The sequence below is a fragment of the Epinephelus lanceolatus genome, chromosome 4 (genome assembly GCF_041903045.1).
Source record: "Epinephelus lanceolatus isolate andai-2023 chromosome 4, ASM4190304v1, whole genome shotgun sequence".
In the NCBI taxonomy this organism is placed as follows: domain Eukaryota; kingdom Metazoa; phylum Chordata; class Actinopteri; order Perciformes; family Serranidae; genus Epinephelus; species Epinephelus lanceolatus.
This window is the reverse complement of record NC_135737.1, coordinates 48710583-48727904: the sequence shown is the minus strand read 5'-3', so window position 1 is coordinate 48727904 and position 17322 is coordinate 48710583. Positions and strand designations below refer to the sequence as shown.

The 17322-nt window shown below is 40.2% G+C and overlaps 3 protein-coding genes across 3 annotated transcripts; 2 read left to right on the top strand and 1 right to left on the bottom strand.

The window, feature by feature from the left end:
• The first annotated feature begins 2705 nt into the window (after positions 1 to 2705).
• LOC144462693 (olfactory receptor 4B13-like) lies at positions 2706 to 12330 on the top strand. Its single transcript, XM_078166811.1, has 3 exons — positions 2706 to 2722; positions 2813 to 2830; positions 11388 to 12330. Exons 1-3 carry the CDS (start codon positions 2706 to 2708, stop codon positions 12328 to 12330), a joined length of 978 nt encoding a protein of 325 aa, XP_078022937.1.
• Positions 4506 to 5441, bottom strand: LOC117259243 (olfactory receptor 4B13-like). Its single transcript, XM_033630490.1, has one exon. The coding sequence runs from the start codon at positions 5439 to 5441 to the stop codon at positions 4506 to 4508; it is 936 nt and encodes a 311-aa protein (XP_033486381.1).
• A 3762-nt stretch (positions 12331 to 16092) lies between the features above and the next one.
• On the top strand, positions 16093 to 17022 carry LOC117259244 (olfactory receptor 4B13-like). The gene has a single exon (XM_078166810.1). It carries the CDS (start codon positions 16093 to 16095, stop codon positions 17020 to 17022), a length of 930 nt encoding a protein of 309 aa, XP_078022936.1.
• Positions 17023 to 17322: the final 300 nt, after the last annotated feature.

Here is a 17322-nt window from a genome sequence, read left to right as displayed (position 1 = left end):
CACACACACGTGGTTACGTTTAGCCAACAACACACCCATGGTTACGTTTAGTCAACACACACACACGTGGTTACATTTAGCCAACACACACATGTGATTACGTTTAGGAAAAAAGAACAGGGTTTGGCTTTACAATCTTACAGGAAGAGAACACCATGAATGTGTGAATGCGATATCTCAAGAACACCTTAAGGGCACTCCTCAAATTTGGCACAAATGTCCACTTGGCCTTAAGAATGAACTGATTAGAATTTGGTGGTTAAAGGACAGGGTCACTGTGACCTTGTGTCCATCTCATTCTATGAATGCAATACCTCAAGAGGGCCTTGAGGGAATTCCTCAAATATGGCACAAATTTGTAGAAAACCAAGAAAATAAAAGACAATTTGTAGCAGGGGCGATTGCTCTGACACAACAAGGGAGGCTGAACTTCCCCTAAAATTTCATAGAAGAAATGGTCAAATATGCACTATTGAATTTACATTAAAATAAGAATTTACATTGCATTAAACATGCGCTAGGATGCGTTTCACATCATGACTATGATGTTCAAATGTCAGCTGTTTATCACCAGTTTTCAAACGCGACCTCCCTGTCATACATTCTTGTATCAGCAAGGTGGACGTGGAGCCTCCAAGCATTCCTATGAGACAGCGCTGAGCAGGTTTTTTGCAGCAAAGCGAGACACTTGTGATATATCTTGATCGAGCACTCGGTACTCGACTATGTTCACCTGTACTGTATTTGATCAGGGCTCGATTGCTCGTGTCTGTGGTCGTTGACATGGCTACCAGTAAAGGCTACCGTTATACGTCTCCGTGTCCTGGTAATTATATGAGTATCATAGGAACATATACTCACCCTGCATTCGGGAGTCAAGCTATACTATAACAGTATATCTAGGAAACCACAACAACGCTCATTGGATAAATGCAACAAAATCGTCACTTCCAGGGAGGCTCAGCTTCCCTGGGACCTGATGGAGCGGTAGGCGGAAGAGGATGCTCAGTGTCTGCCTGCTGATTGGAGGAATTGTCTAAAAGGCTGAACCCCTTTGTGATTGACAGCGCTTTTGATGTACACACCGCCATCGAGCTCAGTCCCATGCGGATATTTGCGAGTGGAGTCTTCTGACAGAGTGCCATCCGGAGTTCCTTATTTTCATAAGCCATATAGCTCATTTTCACTGTTTGTACAGTTCATGTGTTTAAACCCATCTTTGAGGTGATTAAAAAATCTCTGAGGTGTGTGTTGCTGTGGTTCTGTGGCATGAGTGTGGTTGAAAAACTGCTTCAATGAAAAGTTCCTTTTATAAGTTACTGCCTCGCTACAATATGACACATGTTATGATGTAAACTTAAAGTGAGCTTCCCCTGTTTGAAAGACCAGCAGCCACCACTGGTTTGTAGGATATTAGAACTCAAGTAAATCAGGAAAGACTGTCAGATAAAAGTATGCTTTAAGAAGGGACTTAAAAGATATCAGTGACTCGGCCGACCTACTTCTTCTTCTTCTTCTTCTTCTGATGTTTAAAGTCGGTTGGCAAACAGCTTTTAGGTGCATTACTACCACCTCCTGAAATGGAGTGTGGATTGGAGAGGCCTCATGCCTACATTATATACTTATCCCTGTGTTCTCCAAAAATGTAAATATTGCCCTATAACCTACATGCCCTGAGTTCAACTGTAGCATTTCCTTTAGTTCCAGTTTGATGCGTCTTTCCTGCCAATACTTTGGACAATTCATTATAACACGCTCTACTGTCTCCTGCATGTTACAATATTCAAACATGCCTGTTTCATTTTTACCAATTAACCTAAGTGCACTATTCAGACCAGTGTGTCCAAATCTCATCATTGAAATTATATCTTCCTCTTTTTTAGTTGTGCTAGTTTCTCTCATTTCTTCTGTTTTATTTTGGATACTGTAGTAATGGACTCGGCTGACCTGATTTCCTTGTGCAGATCAATCCAGAGCCTCGAGTCCTGACTGCAAACACTCTGTCCTCTTTAGTTCTCAGCCGGGCCTCTGTAAAAGACAGAGGACCTCTGCTCCCGAGGATCTCAGAGTACGTACCAACATGTACAGAATTAAGAGGTCTGACATAGAGTTGGGAGAGAGAAAATGAAGAGCCTTAAAAGTAACTTGTGAACATACTTGTGCTGTTATTTTCCTTTATTTCAATAAAGGGTTAAAATATCTGCAGCTCATTCAGCAGGAGGCTCTCGTGTCTTCTGTGTCTCTGCATCAAAAACCAAACTTTTTTGGAAATATCTGAACTCAAGAAGCTCAGACATCAACAGTTTACAGGAAACAAGGACCTGAACCACAGCGCTAACACATGACGTCGACCTGTTCAAGGTCAGTGAAGGTCATAGATGGATTCATTGTCCTTGTTTGTGTGATGTTTGGTGGACAGAGAGTGGGCAGTGGGGACTCTGGTGTGTGATTTCATCATGTTTACTGTTTCATCTGACGGTAATGAGCCCGGGAGGAGAAACAACACCAGACCCCAGAGGCATCTGTGGACACTTGGACACTCTGGAGGCTCTAAGCAGCTCCACAACAGGCCAATTAGCACACTGTGCATCATGGGAAATCATGGGAGGAGACTGCTGTAACCATGGTTACTGCTGAACACACAGCTGCTTCAGGCCTTCGCTCTGGGTGTTTATGCTCCTGTGTAGTGACCACAGGAAAAAGTAATGTTTTATTTTATGATGTGTTCCTGTGGCAGCTGTCACACTGATGTATAATTGGCAGATTAAAAAGATGAGAAAGTGAAAGAAGGAAGGAGGAAAACTTACAACAGTTTACAGTTCTTTTTCATGTTTTATCCAAATAAGCACAGATACAGTTTACTTCTGTCCCCACTGATCATTTTCCAAATCATCACCAATTTTTAGATTGATGTCCACCCTCCAAAGCCACTGGTTCTAATTAATTTATAAAACATTTCATCTTGCCAATAAATTATCAATCACATTAAACATTTAGTCACCTTTATGTTTAGTCAGAATTATAATATTATAAGGTGAAGCAGCTGAAAACAGGAGCGGATTGGAAGATGTCTCCCTACTGTCAAACATCCGATCTTCAGGCCCTCTAAAGGTCTGGGTCACTTTACCTGGTTAATCAACCCTAATGTCTGTGAGTTAACTATGACTGGTGAGAAAAGCAGTGAATGCCGTGAGCTGTTGATTTACCACCCCTCCTGCCTACTCCACTTGGACTTTTTACCGACTTAACTTTCGTCCTTGTCCTGCTCCGTTTCCCCCTGAGGCCGCCACGCACCATTAAACTATAACAACAACTGGCTGCGTGTCATGCCAGTGTTAAAGGATGCCTTTTTTGTTGGTTTATGACACTGCAAGTCACTGCCCAAGTGAGAGTGAGACCTGGCTCTGATATCTGTCTTTCACTTTGCATGGTAGAGTCTGAACTGTCATTGGTAGATGCAGCCATGTGTTTACTGACAGTGGTTTCCAAAGTGTTCCTGAGCCCACGTAGTAATGTCCTTTATACAGTTAAGCTGTTTTTTAATGCAGTGCAGTCTGAGGGGTCAAAGGTCATTCAGTGTTGGTTTTCAGCCTTGTCCCTTACATACAGAGATTTCTCCAGATTCTCGAAATATTTTGATAATATTATGGATTGTAGATGTGAATTCACTAAATTCTTTACAGTTGTGTGTTAGCTTAGTGAAAGTGTTAGCTGATTCAGGAAACAAAGGGAAATTAACTGATTCCATGAATGCTTTTTTGCATTCCCAAGTTGCTGAATATTGGCGCTTGGGCAGTAACTTCCGTGTCAGACACTGACGAAAAAAGCCGTCCTTTCATGTCAATATGACACACGGCCGGGCACCATCAGCCTGTGAATTATATTTACTCAGTCTCTTTTCAAGGCAGCTGATCTGTAATCATGGTGCCCACCAATGTTTTCAAAAGTGTTGCATTGCTATTAGTATTAATAGATTAGCAGATTAACAGGTTATTTACAGTTCAGTAGATGTGTTTATTTCTTCACACTGAAAGAGAATACATTTTTATAACACAATAATAACTTCATTTGTGAAGCACTTATCTAAACAAGGTCACAAAGTGTTTCACACAGTGTATGAAAATAAAACAAGGATAATAAGAACAACAATTAGCCTAATAAAAATAGAGATTACAATAATTAAAAACAATGTTAAGAGCGAAGACAAATCATGTGCAAAAACAGAACAAAAGGATATAAAACAAACAAGTAACGTGCTTGCAAGACTGATTTACTCAGGCAGAGAATTCCAGAGCCTTGGGCCTTGATGGCAACAGCCCAGCAACTAGTGAGGGCAGGCTTTAGGATCTAAGTGCATGACTTGCAGCACACAGAGTCAAATGCTCAGCTATATAACTGGGAGCCAAACCACATTGAGCTTTAAAAATTATTAAAAGAACCTTAAAATCAAATCTGAAGTTCACTGGCAACCAACAAACAGAGGCGAGATTGGGCTGATATGTGACCTACGATTTGTTCCAGTTAAAATATATCATACCTTTACATAAGACACGGATTTTAGACAGTTTCAGGCCGTACATCATAGGGTTAAAGAGCGGCGGGCATGTGAGAAAGTATAATGACAAAAAAATGCGCAACATATTGGGAACAACAGTCATCTTAAACCTGCTCTGTATTATTTCAAAGCAAGCACCAAAAGAAAAGTTGAGCAGAGAGGCGAGGTGAGGTGTGCAGGTACTGACAGCTTTCTGTCTCGTCTGTTTAGAACCAGAAAAACAAACTTTAAAGATCTTTATATACGTGTAACAGATTAAAAACAGAGGACAGAAAACTGATAAAGAAGTAACAATGAGTCCATAAATGTTATTGATGGTTGTGTCAGAGCAGGCCAGTTTCACTACAGAGTGATTGTCACAGTACACTTTGTTAATGATGTTCCCACACAGCTGTAAAGGCACAATCAAAGTTAATGTGAAAATATTTACAAAAAATGTGAGTAACCATATCAGAGCAATAAGAACAACAACTTTTTTTGCTGTCATACGTGTGTTATATTGTAGAGGATAACAGATGGCAAGATATCTGTCATAAGACATGACGGCTAAGTTTAAAAATTCTATGTTTCCATATGTGTACACACAGAAAATCTGCAGGTAACAGAATGAAGCAGAGACAGTGTGAATGTCAGAGAGGATCTGAAGCAGCAGCAATGGAAACAACCCTGTACTACCATATAGTTCATTTACAAACAGGCTGCACAGAAACATGTACATAGGTTCATGTAAGCTTCTGTTCACACAGATAACCACAATCAGCAGGAGGTTGGAGCAAAGAATCAACATGTATAGGAACATGACAATCAAGAAACATAAGTGTTTAAACAGTCCAGTGTCAAAGTAGGCAGCAAACATGAAATATGAAATTTGTGTAGAGTTAGTCATGAGCCTCCTCCTGCTTCACCACAACTCTACTGTGCACACAAAGCAACAGAGTTGTTAAAATGTTGTAGATTCAACTGGTAGTTACAGTGAGTCTGGTTGTTTGGCACAATGTGCAGCTTAAACATGAAGCACATATAAACACATCCATTGTGACAAGAAAAATGTTATCAACCAACCCCAGATGTATCGTTTCAATTTCAGAGTCAATGAAATCCTTTGGTCAGAAATTAGAAGAAAACACTTTTGTGACATTGTGTCAATGTGAGCCTTCACCTGCTGCAGTCATACTGAGAGTCCCTCCTCACTGAGCTGAAACTCTGCTTTGACTCCTCTTAAACTTTTCCAGACAGAGGGCACCCACAGCAGCAGAGTGACCTCATTATAAAAGGACACACTGATTCATACTCACATTTAATTAATGCCAGCAAAACACTGAACTCATTACTAATTACTTAACAAATGTTTTTTTTTTCCTTTCCATTCCAATGGACGAAGATACTTAAAGCATAAATCACCCAACAGGAAAAACGACTGTAAATGGTCTCAGCAGACGTTTTTTAAACAAACCTCCTCATGAGTGTACAGAATCAGTAAAATACTATATACGCTGATGGTGTCATTACAAAATCAATTCAGAACAGTATTTCCCTGTTTAAACAGTTTTTCATTTTCTGGGGACACTTGGGTCCAAAGGGCAGATATTTTTGAAAAAAATCCTGATTAAAATCTATAAATATTTCACATGATTTTTTTTTAAATGTAAAAGTAAAATAACATCGCATGTTTACTTTACATACAGTTTAAACACAAATTTTGTACTTTAATAATATGATACATAAACTGCAATGTGCCTTGCGCTTCCTCCCTGCCTAACAGTTGACCTTGCTTGTTAAAAAAGATGATGTGGAAGGCTATGATTGGTTTATAGACATCCCATCAAATAAGTCTGTCCATTTGAGTGGAGTTAGATGACAGAAATCATAGATCTAGACATCCTAGAAAGGTTATGTCCATTGGAAGGGACGGGGGATCTGAGCAGGCTAAGGTGCCACTGATTCTCACTGATGTTGAACTAATGTCAGAAAACAAAGATACCATTGTACAGAGTTAGCACCAAACTGCTAACTCTGTACGGACACACAGTGAACAGATTCCTCTGCACTACTGGAGCACAACACAGCTGGATTGCATCAGGAGCCACACTTCTTTCAGCTTTGCTCATCCAGCTAACAAACAACACAACAACAATGAACTCTTCCCTCCATTCACGGACTGGTAACGTAACGAGTCATCACATTAGCACAGTAGTACAGGCTAAGCAAGACTGTTAACTTTTGTCACTATATGTGTAACATGTTTTGATTTTAATGTTTTAATGAGTTTATTGTTGTGATCTCTTTGTAGTCAGGTTACTGGTTAGCTGGCTTTGCCAAAGCTAAGTTTTTTTTAAAAGATATTTTTTGGGGCATTTTTAGCCTTTATTTGATAGGACAGACAAGCATGAAAGGAGGAGAGAGAGAGGGAGTGAGATGCAGCAAAGGGCCACAGGCTGGAGTTGAACCCGGGCCGCTGCGGCAACAGCCTTGTACATGGGGCGCCTGCTCTACCACTAAGCCTCCAGCACCCCTTGCCAAAGCTAAGTTGATGTTAGTTTGCTAGTGCTTTGCACAGACAGAGTCTCACACGCAACTTAAAATCCTTTCTACTACCCAACACCTTTTCACAACATAGATCACATACACATATGCTGTTATTTGGCTCTCAACATAGTTCCCGCTTCACAGGTTTCCATTGTTTCTTTGTCCCTGACTGACCACATGTGGTCGGACAGAACCACCCCCACTCTGAGGCCATCTTTGATCTAGCCAACACATTTGTAGTCTTTGTTGTCAGCCATTTTGTCTTTGATTGTTCACACTCACACTCTCACACACTGGCAGCAACCTGCCAATTTACAGATTTTTCCACATGTCCTCACTATCTTTCTTAATTTCTTTAAATTTGGCAGACTGGTTCACTTGGACTGGAAATGAACTGGAAAGATTTTGTTGACCAAAGGTCAAGGTCACTGTGACCTGGTTTGCCCTATTCTCTGAAAACGATATCTTTGTCCTTCCCCTTCAGGGAATTTATTGAAATTTGGCATGAATCTCCTCTTGGACACAAGAATGAACTGATCAGATTTTGGTCAAAGGTCAAAGTCAAGGTCATAAGGATAAAGATCCTTAAAGTTTGTTTTTCTGGCTCTAAACAGACGAGACAGAAAGCTGTCAGTACCTGCACACCTCACCTCGCCTCTCTGCTCAACTTTTCTGTTGCTGCTTGCTTTGAAATAGTTCAGAACAGGTTTAATATGACTGGTGTTCCCAATGTGTTGCGCATCTTTTTATCCTTGTATTTTCTCACATGTCCTCCACTCTTTAACCCTGTGATATACGGCCTGAAACTGTCTAAAATTCGTGTGACATGTAAAAATCTGATTTTAAATGTAGGCTGTTAGTATTAGCAGACACACAACAGATGTGCCTGTTGTCTTTAATGATGTTGTATCTTTTTACTGTTCTGTGCATTGTGTTGCTATTATACTTTGATAATTGTTTCAGCCTGTTTTGCTTTTGTGCACACAGAGACATGATGGCCACAGTAGTAATGCTAAAGCTGTACAACAGTTGTAGAAACAGTTGTGTGCACCACATTGTGTCGATTGGATTCAAATATGTAGGAAACCTCAGGAAGAGAAACTGTGGAGGGAGCCCTCTGCCTGGACGGACAGACGTGCCATAGATGCTGTGTGTACAGAACACGTCAACATAATGAATTTACAGTGATTCATATGACACAATGATAAATAGAGACATCCAGAGAGACAGACGGATGCACAACAACAACAACAATAATAACAATAAATGTAACTGTAGAATATGTAGTAATAAAATATGAATAATATAAATAGTTAAAGACTGTATATATATTATTTGTAAACATTAATATGACAGTACATGTATGTAAGAATAATAATTATACATATTTGGCACAAACGGCCACTTGGACTCAAGAATAAATCGAGTGGTTTGCACCTTATTAAAAGCTCTGCAATTTTATCGAGTGCTCCAGATCTGGGTTCAGTCATTTTTTGAAGTGGCCCACTTGATTCAGTGTCTAATAAATCGAGTAGATTTAACTCTTGCACTCCACCCCCATTCTGTAGCAAAAACACCTAAAATGACATGCCCAAATTAAAATGACTGTAGCTTCTGAACCGCTCTGACTACATGCATGCATGAGGTCTTGCCAGAAAGAAAACTCTCTGAAGTTTCTTGTGAAAGTGTCAGAAACACTCTAGGTGATACAGACACAGAGTAATGGGCCTCTGAAGTCAGTAAAAAGTTGAAGGTTTTGCCTAAAATAAAATAAAAAATGTGTTTCAGGATGAATAACTGTCTGTGGCTTCATCTGAGCAGGTAAATGACACTGTGGGGCTGTAGGCACACTATCAATGAACACTTGTTTCAAATTTGAAGAAGACTGCTCAAAGTATGACCATTCTACAGTGTTTTTACCATGAAAAGATCCAGGCGGAGCTCCAAATGACAGAGCACTCACTCTGCTTCAAAACAGTCCTATCAGTGATCAAACAACACTCAGCCAGCTTCAAACATTGTACCTTATTGAAATCAGGTGTGATTATGATAGCTGATGTTGTTTATGACACAGAAACACCATAAAATATCACCAAATAAAGCCATATGAAACGTGAAAGTTATGATCCCACTTTCTAGACGGTGTATCTCAGCCAAAAATAGTGGTAGGAGTGAGACTCTTACCTTTTATAAACCAGCTAAGTCCCCGCTAACAGCTCCACATAAGATCGCGAGTAATCCTTTAACTTTTCCCGTCAAAAAATAGCATGACATGACTTGTCACCACACATCGTGATTTTGGACTTTGTGTGTTTAGGCTGCTCTGGTGCGAAATACATAATAAATAAAAGAAAAGTTATGTTATTTTTGAAAAGTCGAGAGCTTCCTGAATCCGGCAATACCAAACATCACATGGTTTGATGACGAAGTGCACCTGGGAGATACCATTTAACAGAGGGGGGGGGGGGGGGTGGGGGGGCGGAGTGGGGGGGGGGGGGGGGGGGGCAGCGAGGACGTCGCCGTGATATCTCAAGAAGGCCTTGATAGAATATCATCCACTGTGACTCAAGGATGAACTGATTAGATGATGGTAGTCATTGTCACCACTCGTCCCCAAAACCCTGACCAGGATAGACAGGTTAAATGAATGCTTGGCTAAAATGGACACGACTGACCTTTTGTTAGGTCCTGCACCTTAAATGCAGACTGGCCAATTATAGCGTAGCATTGGCTAGCTCCAACATGAGTCCAACAACAACACGGCTGTGCTCTGTAGACTGTGATACGATTGTTTCAGGTCTTGTTCATTTTCAGGCTGGTTTTGTGGATTAGGAGCTAAACATTGTGCCTGGAGCTCATTGTGTGTTAATGACACTCGATGGACGGAGATATACCTTTCTTTCCTGTTCCAAGACCAAAATCAAACACTAGAGAGTGCAGGGTTAGCTAGTCAGCTGCAGGAGATAAAGCCCATTATTCAAATCACTACTCAGAACTCACCTGTTCCATTCTGCTTTTAATGTTTATCTACTTTTATTCATTTATTTATTTGTTTTGACACTCCCATTGCTATTTCTCTTTGTCTTTGATGTCTTTTGCTGAAAATTGTTTTTTGATGTGTTTTAACCGTTTCTGTAAAGTGACTTTGAGAACTTTGAAAAGCGCTTTATAAATAAAATGTATTATTATTACTGAATGTATACACATGCTGCTTGTTAATGAATATAACAATGAATAAAGGCCGACCTGCTCTAAAGAAACCAGTGAAGGGAAACTTTGCCAATGTTTAACCAGCTGTGTGACATCGCAGTGTGTGCAGATAAACAGTGTTTGGCTTCCCCTGAAGCTCCCTGCCCGTGCAGCAGTTGAGATCCAGGCACTGGTTGCATGGAGGAAGCCAAACACCATTCATCTGCACACACTGCGATGATACACAGCTGGTTAAACATTGGCAAACTGTCCTGTTTAATTCATTGTCTTCTGTCTCAATCACCGGTAATGTGGTGGTTCAGGTTTACACTGTGATCTGTAGCCTACAGTTCGGCTTTAGCTCCAATCGACTGTAATCTTTGTGACCTTTTTTTGTGAGTTTGACATTCCTATACATCCTTGAACCACATATTGTAGACCTTCTGTCTGCTTCTTTTTGAAATCGCATTTTCTTTTTTTGTGTGTGTGTTTTTTAAAATTGGACATTGTTTCTTCAGGGAGTGCAGTTAGTGACAGTCAGGGCTCCATGCTAACTCCAAAAGCTTGATGGACCATCATAAAGGGGCGGGGCTTAGGAAAGGGTCAGCTGACTGAAACATGTTGTTTTATGGTACAGGACCAAAATCATTCCTTTTACTTTATATTAAGTATAAAATAAGTTGTTCAACAGAGTTCAGGGTTTTGCTGGCATTAATTAAATGTGAGTATGAATCAGTGTGTCCTTTTATAATGAGGTCACTCTGCTGCTGTGGGTGCCCTCTGTCTGGAAAAGTTTAAGAGGAGTCAAAGCAGAGTTTCAGCTCAGTGAGGAGGGACTCTCAGTATGACTGCAGCAGGTGAAGGCTCACATTGACACAATGTCACAAAAGTGTTTTCTTCTAATTTCTGACCAAAGGATTTCATTGACTCTGAAATTGAAACGATACATCTGGGGTTGGTTGATAACATTTTTCTTGTCACAATGGATGTGTTTATATGTGCTTCATGTTTAAGCTGCACATTGTGCCAAACAACCAGACTCACTGTAACTACCAGTTGAATCTACAACATTTTAACAACTCTGTTGCTTTGTGTGCACAGTAGAGTTGTGGTGAAGCAGGAGGAGGCTCATGACTAACTCTACACAAATTTCATATTTCATGTTTGCTGCCTACTTTGACACTGGGCTGTTTAAACACTTATGTTTCTTGATTGTCATGTTCCTATACATGTTGATTCTTTGCTCCAACCTCCTGCTGATTGTGGTTATCTGTGTGAACAGAAGCTTACATGAACCTATGTACATGTTTCTGTGCAGCCTGTTTGTAAATGAACTGTATGGTAGTACAGGGTTGTTTCCATTGCTGCTGCTTCAGATCCTCTCTGACATTCACACTGTCTCTGCTTCAGCTTGTTTCCTGCAGATTTTCTGTGTGTACTCTTACGGAAGTGTAGAACTTTTAAACTTAGCCGTCATTTCTTATGACAGATATCTTGCTATCTGTTATCCTCTGCAGTATAACACACGGATGACAAATCATAAGGTTGTTGTGCTCATTTCTCTGAGTTGGTTATTCCCTCTTCTTGCATTTATTGTTTTGGTATCTTTAATTGTGCCTTTACAGCTGTGTGGGAACATTATTAACAAAGTGTACTGTGACTACTACTCCATCGTTAAACTGGCATGTGATGACACAACAGTCCAGAACATTTATGGGCTAACTCATGCCACTCTTGGTATCTCATGTCCTGTACTGTTAATCTGTTACACATATATAAAGATCCTTAAAGTTTGTTTTTCTGGCTCTAAACAGACGAGACAGAAAGCTGTCAGTACCTGCACACCTCACCTCGCCTCTCTGCTCAACTTTTCTGTTGCTGCTTGCTTTGAAATAGTTCAGAGCAGGTTTAATATGACTGGTGTTCCCAATGTGTTGCGCATCTTTTTATCCTTGTATTTTCTCACATGTCCTCCACTCTTTAACCCTGTGATATACGGCCTGAAACTGTCTAAAATTCGTGTGACATGTAAAAATCTGATTTTAAATGTAGGCTGTTAGTATTAGCAGACACACAACAGATGTGCCTGTTGTCTTTAATGATGTTGTATCTTTTTACTGTTCTGTGCATTGTGTTGCTATTATACTTTGATAATTGTTTCAGCCTGTTTTGCTTTTGTGCACACAGAGACATGATGGCCACAGTAGTAATGCTAAAGCTGTACAACAGTTGTAGAAACAGTTGTGTGCACCACGTTGTGTCGATTGGATTCAAATATGTAGGAAACCTCAGGAAGAGAAACTGTGGAGGGAGCCCTCTGCCTGGACGGACAGACGTGCCATAGATGCTGTGTGTACAGAACACGTCAACATAATGAATTTACAGTGATTCATATGACACAATGATAAATAGAGACATCCAGAGAGACAGACGGATGCACAACAACAACAACAATAATAACAATAAATGTAACTGTAGAATATGTAGTAATAAAATATGAATAATATAAATAGTTAAAGACTGTATATATATTATTTGTAAACATTAATATGACAGTACATGTATGTAAGAATAATAATTATACATATTTGGCACAAACGGCCACTTGGACTCAAGAATAAATCGAGTGGTTTGCACCTTATTAAAAGCTCTGCAATTTTATCGAGTGCTCCAGATCTGGGTTCAGTCATTTTTTGAAGTGGCCCACTTGATTCAGTGTCTAATAAATCGAGTAGATTTAACTCTCGCACTCCACCCCCATTCTGTAGCAAAAACACCTAAAATGACATGCCCAAATTAAAATGACTGTAGCTTCTGAACCGCTCTGACTACATGCATGCATGAGGTCTTGCCAGAAAGAAAACTCTCTGAAGTTTCTTGTGAAAGTGTCAGAAACACTCTAGGTGATACAGACACAGAGTAATGGGCCTCTGAAGTCAGTAAAAAGTTGAAGGTTTTGCCTAAAATAAAATAAAAAATGTGTTTCAGGATGAATAACTGTCTGTGGCTTCATCTGAACAGGTAAATGACACTGTGGGGCTGTAGGTACACTATCAATGAACACTTGTTTCAAATTTGAAGAAGACTGCTCAAAGTATGACCATTCTACAGTGTTTTTACCATGAAAAGATCCAGGCGGAGCTCCAAATGACAGAGCGCTCACTCGGCTTCAAAACAGTACTATCAGTGATCAAACAACACTCAGCCACCTTCAAACATTGTACCTTATTGAAATCAGGTGTGATTATGATAGCTGATGTTGTTTATGACACAGAAACACCATAAAATATCACCAAATAAAGCCATATGAAACCTGAAAGTTATGATCCCACTTTCTAGATGGTATATCTCAGCCAAAAATAGTGGTAGGAGTGAGACTCTTACCTTTTATAAACCAGCTAAGTCCCCGCTAACAGCTCCACATAAGATCGCGAGTAATCCTTTAACTTTTCCCGTCAAAAAACGGCATGACATGACTTGTCACCACACATCGTGATTTTGGACCTTGTGTGTTTAGGCTGCTCTGGTGCGAAATACATAATAAATAAAAGAAAAGTTATGTTATTTTTGAAAAGTCGAGAGCTTCCTGAATCCGGCAATACCAAACATCACATGGTTTGATGACGAAGTGCACCTGGGAGATACCATTTAACAGAGGGGGGGGGGGGGGGGGGGGGGGGGGGCAGCGAGGACGTCGCCGTCCTGGCGGAGTCAGAGAGGTTCAGTAGTCAAAGCTCAAAGGTCACTGTGTCCTTGCGTCTATATCTCAAGAAGGCCCTGAGAGAATTTCTTCTAAATTGGTACAAACCTCTGCCTGGACTCAAGGATGATGGCATTTTGGTAGTCAAAGGTCAAAGGCCAAGGTCACTGTGACCATGTGTCTGTCTCAGTCTCATGAACAAGATACCTCAAGAACATTTTGAGGGAATTTTTTCAAATTGGGCACAAATGTTTGCTTGAACTCAAGGATGAACTGTTAGGATAATGGTGGCTGTGACCTTGTATCCATGTCATTCTCATGAATGTGATATCTCAAGAAGGCCTTGATAGAATATCATCCACTGTGACTCAAGGATGAACTGATTAGATGATGGTAGTCATTGTCACCACTCGTCCCCAAAACCCTGACCAGGATAGACAGGTTAAATGAATGCTTGGCTAAAATGGACACGACTGACCTTTTGTTAGGTCCTGCACCTTAAATGCAGACTGGCCAATTATAGCGTAGCATTGGCTAGCTCCAACATGAGTCCAACAACAACACGGCTGTGCTCTGTAGACTGTGATACGATTGTTTCAGGTCTTGTTCATTTTCAGGCTGGTTTTGTGGATTAGGAGCTAAACATTGTGCCTGGAGCTCATTGTGTGTTAATGACACTCGATGGACGGAGATATACCTTTCTTTCCTGTTCCAAGACCAAAATCAAACACTAGAGAGTGCAGGGTTAGCTAGTCAGCTGCAGGAGATAAAGCCCATTATTCAAATCACTACTCAGAACTCACCTGTTCCATTCTGCTTTTAATGTTTATCTACTTTTATTCATTTATTTATTTGTTTTGACACTCCCATTGCTATTTCTCTTTGTCTTTGATGTCTTTTGCTGAAAATTGTTTTTTGATGTGTTTTAACCGTTTCTGTAAAGTGACTTTGAGAACTTTGAAAAGCGCTTTATAAATAAAATGTATTATTATTACTGAATGTATACACATGCTGCTTGTTAATGAATATAACAATGAATAAAGGCCGACCTGCTCTAAAGAAACCAGTGAAGGGAAACTTTGCCAATGTTTAACCAGCTGTGTGACATCGCAGTGTGTGCAGATAAACAGTGTTTGGCTTCCCCTGAAGCTCCCTGCCCGTGCAGCAGTTGAGATCCAGGCACTGGTTGCATGGAGGAAGCCAAACACCATTCATCTGCACACACTGCGATGACACACAGCTGGTTAAACATTGGCAAACTGTCCTGTTTAATTCATTGTCTTCTGTCTCAATCACCGGTAATGTGGTGGTTCAGGTTTACACTGTGATCTGTAGCCTACAGTTCGGCTTTAGCTCCAATCGACTGTAATCTTTGTGACCTTTTTTTGTGAGTTTGACATTCCTATACATCCTTGAACCACATATTGTAGACCTTCTGTCTGCTTCTTTTTGAAATCGCATTTTCTTTTTTTGTGTGTGTGTTTTTTAAAATTGGACATTGTTTCTTCAGGGAGTGCAGTTAGTGACAGTCAGGGCTCCATGCTAACTCCAAAAGCTTGATGGACCATCATAAAGGGGCGGGGCTTAGGAAAGGGTCAGCTGACTGAAACATGTTGTTTTATGGTACAGGACCAAAATCATTCCTTTTACTTTATATTAAGTATAAAATAAGTTGTTCAACAGAGTTCAGGGTTTTGCTGGCATTAATTAAATGTGAGTATGAATCAGTGTGTCCTTTTATAATGAGGTCACTCTGCTGCTGTGGGTGTCCTCTGTCTGGAAAAGTTTAAGAGGAGTCAAAGCAGAGTTTCAGCTCAGTGAGGAGGGACTCTCAGTATGACTGCAGCAGGTGAAGGCTCACATTGACACAATGTCACAAAAGTGTTTTCTTCTAATTTCTGACCAAAGGATTTCATTGACTCTGAAATTGAAACGATACATCTGGGGTTGGTTGATAACATTTTTCTTGTCACAATGGATGTGTTTATATGTGCTTCATGTTTAAGCTGCACATTGTGCCAAACAACCAGACTCACTGTAACTACCAGTTGAATCTACAACATTTTAACAACTCTGTTGCTTTGTGTGCACAGTAGAGTTGTGGTGAAGCAGGAGGAGGCTCATGACTAACTCTACACAAATTTCATATTTCATGTTTGCTGCCTACTTTGACACTGGGCTGTTTAAACACTTATGTTTCTTGATTGTCATGTTCCTATACATGTTGATTCTTTGCTCCAACCTCCTGCTGATTGTGGTTATCTGTGTGAACAGAAGCTTACATGAACCTATGTACATGTTTCTGTGCAGCCTGTTTGTAAATGAACTGTATGGTAGTACAGGGTTGTTTCCATTCCTGCTGCTTCAGATCCTCTCTGACATTCACACTGTCTCTGCTTCAGCTTGTTTCCTGCAGATTTTCTGTGTGTACTCTTACGGAAGTGTAGAACTTTTAAACTTAGCCGTCATTTCTTATGACAGATATCTTGCTATCTGTTATCCTCTGCAGTATAACACACGGATGACATATGAAAAAGTTGCACTCTTTATTGTTCTGATATGGTTAGTCGTATTTCTTGTGAATTTCTTTACACTGCCTTTGATTGTGCCTTTACAGCTGTGTGGGAACATTATTAACAAAGTGTACTGTGACAATCACTCTGTAGTGAAACTGGCCTGCTCTGACACAACGGTCATTAACATCTATGGACTCATTGTCAGTGCCTTCTCAGTCTTTGGCCCTCTAACTTTAATCTGTTACACATATATAAAGATCCTTAAAGTTTGTTTTTCTGGCTCTAAACAGACGAGACAGAAAGCTGTCAGTACCTGCACACCTCACCTCGCCTCTCTGCTCAACTTTTCTTTCGGGGCTTTCTTTGAAATAGTTCAGAGCAGGTTTAATATGACTGGTGTTCCCAATATGTTGCGAATCTTTTTATCATTGTATTTTCTCACATGTCCTCCACTCTTTAACCCTGTGATATACGGCCTGAAACTGTCCAAAATTCGTGTGACATGTAAAAATCTGATTTTAAATGTAGGCTGTTAGTATTAGCAGACACACAACAGATGTGCCTGTTGTCTTTAATGATATTTTACCTTCGTATTGTTCTGTGCAATGTGTTACCATTTTAAACACAAGTGTGTACACAGGGACATGATGGCCACAGTAGTAATGCTAAAAGAACTGAATATATTCAGTAGCAGAGGGGGAATTAAAAGCTCTGTGTAATCAGAAAATAGAATATTAAACACACTTTGCTTTTTAACCACGTATTTGTGGAGACAAGTGGCTGCATCTTGAATGAAACTGTTCACATATTTGCCATTGTGTTATGTTGACATCAGA

What these genes read in the sequence shown, in the direction of transcription:
- LOC117259243 (XM_033630490.1), bottom strand. Translation starts at nt 5,441, where the DNA reads ATGACTAACTCTACACAAATTTCATATTTCATGTTTGCTGCCTACTTT.
- LOC117259244 (XM_078166810.1), top strand. Translation starts at nt 16,093, where the DNA reads ATGACTAACTCTACACAAATTTCATATTTCATGTTTGCTGCCTACTTT.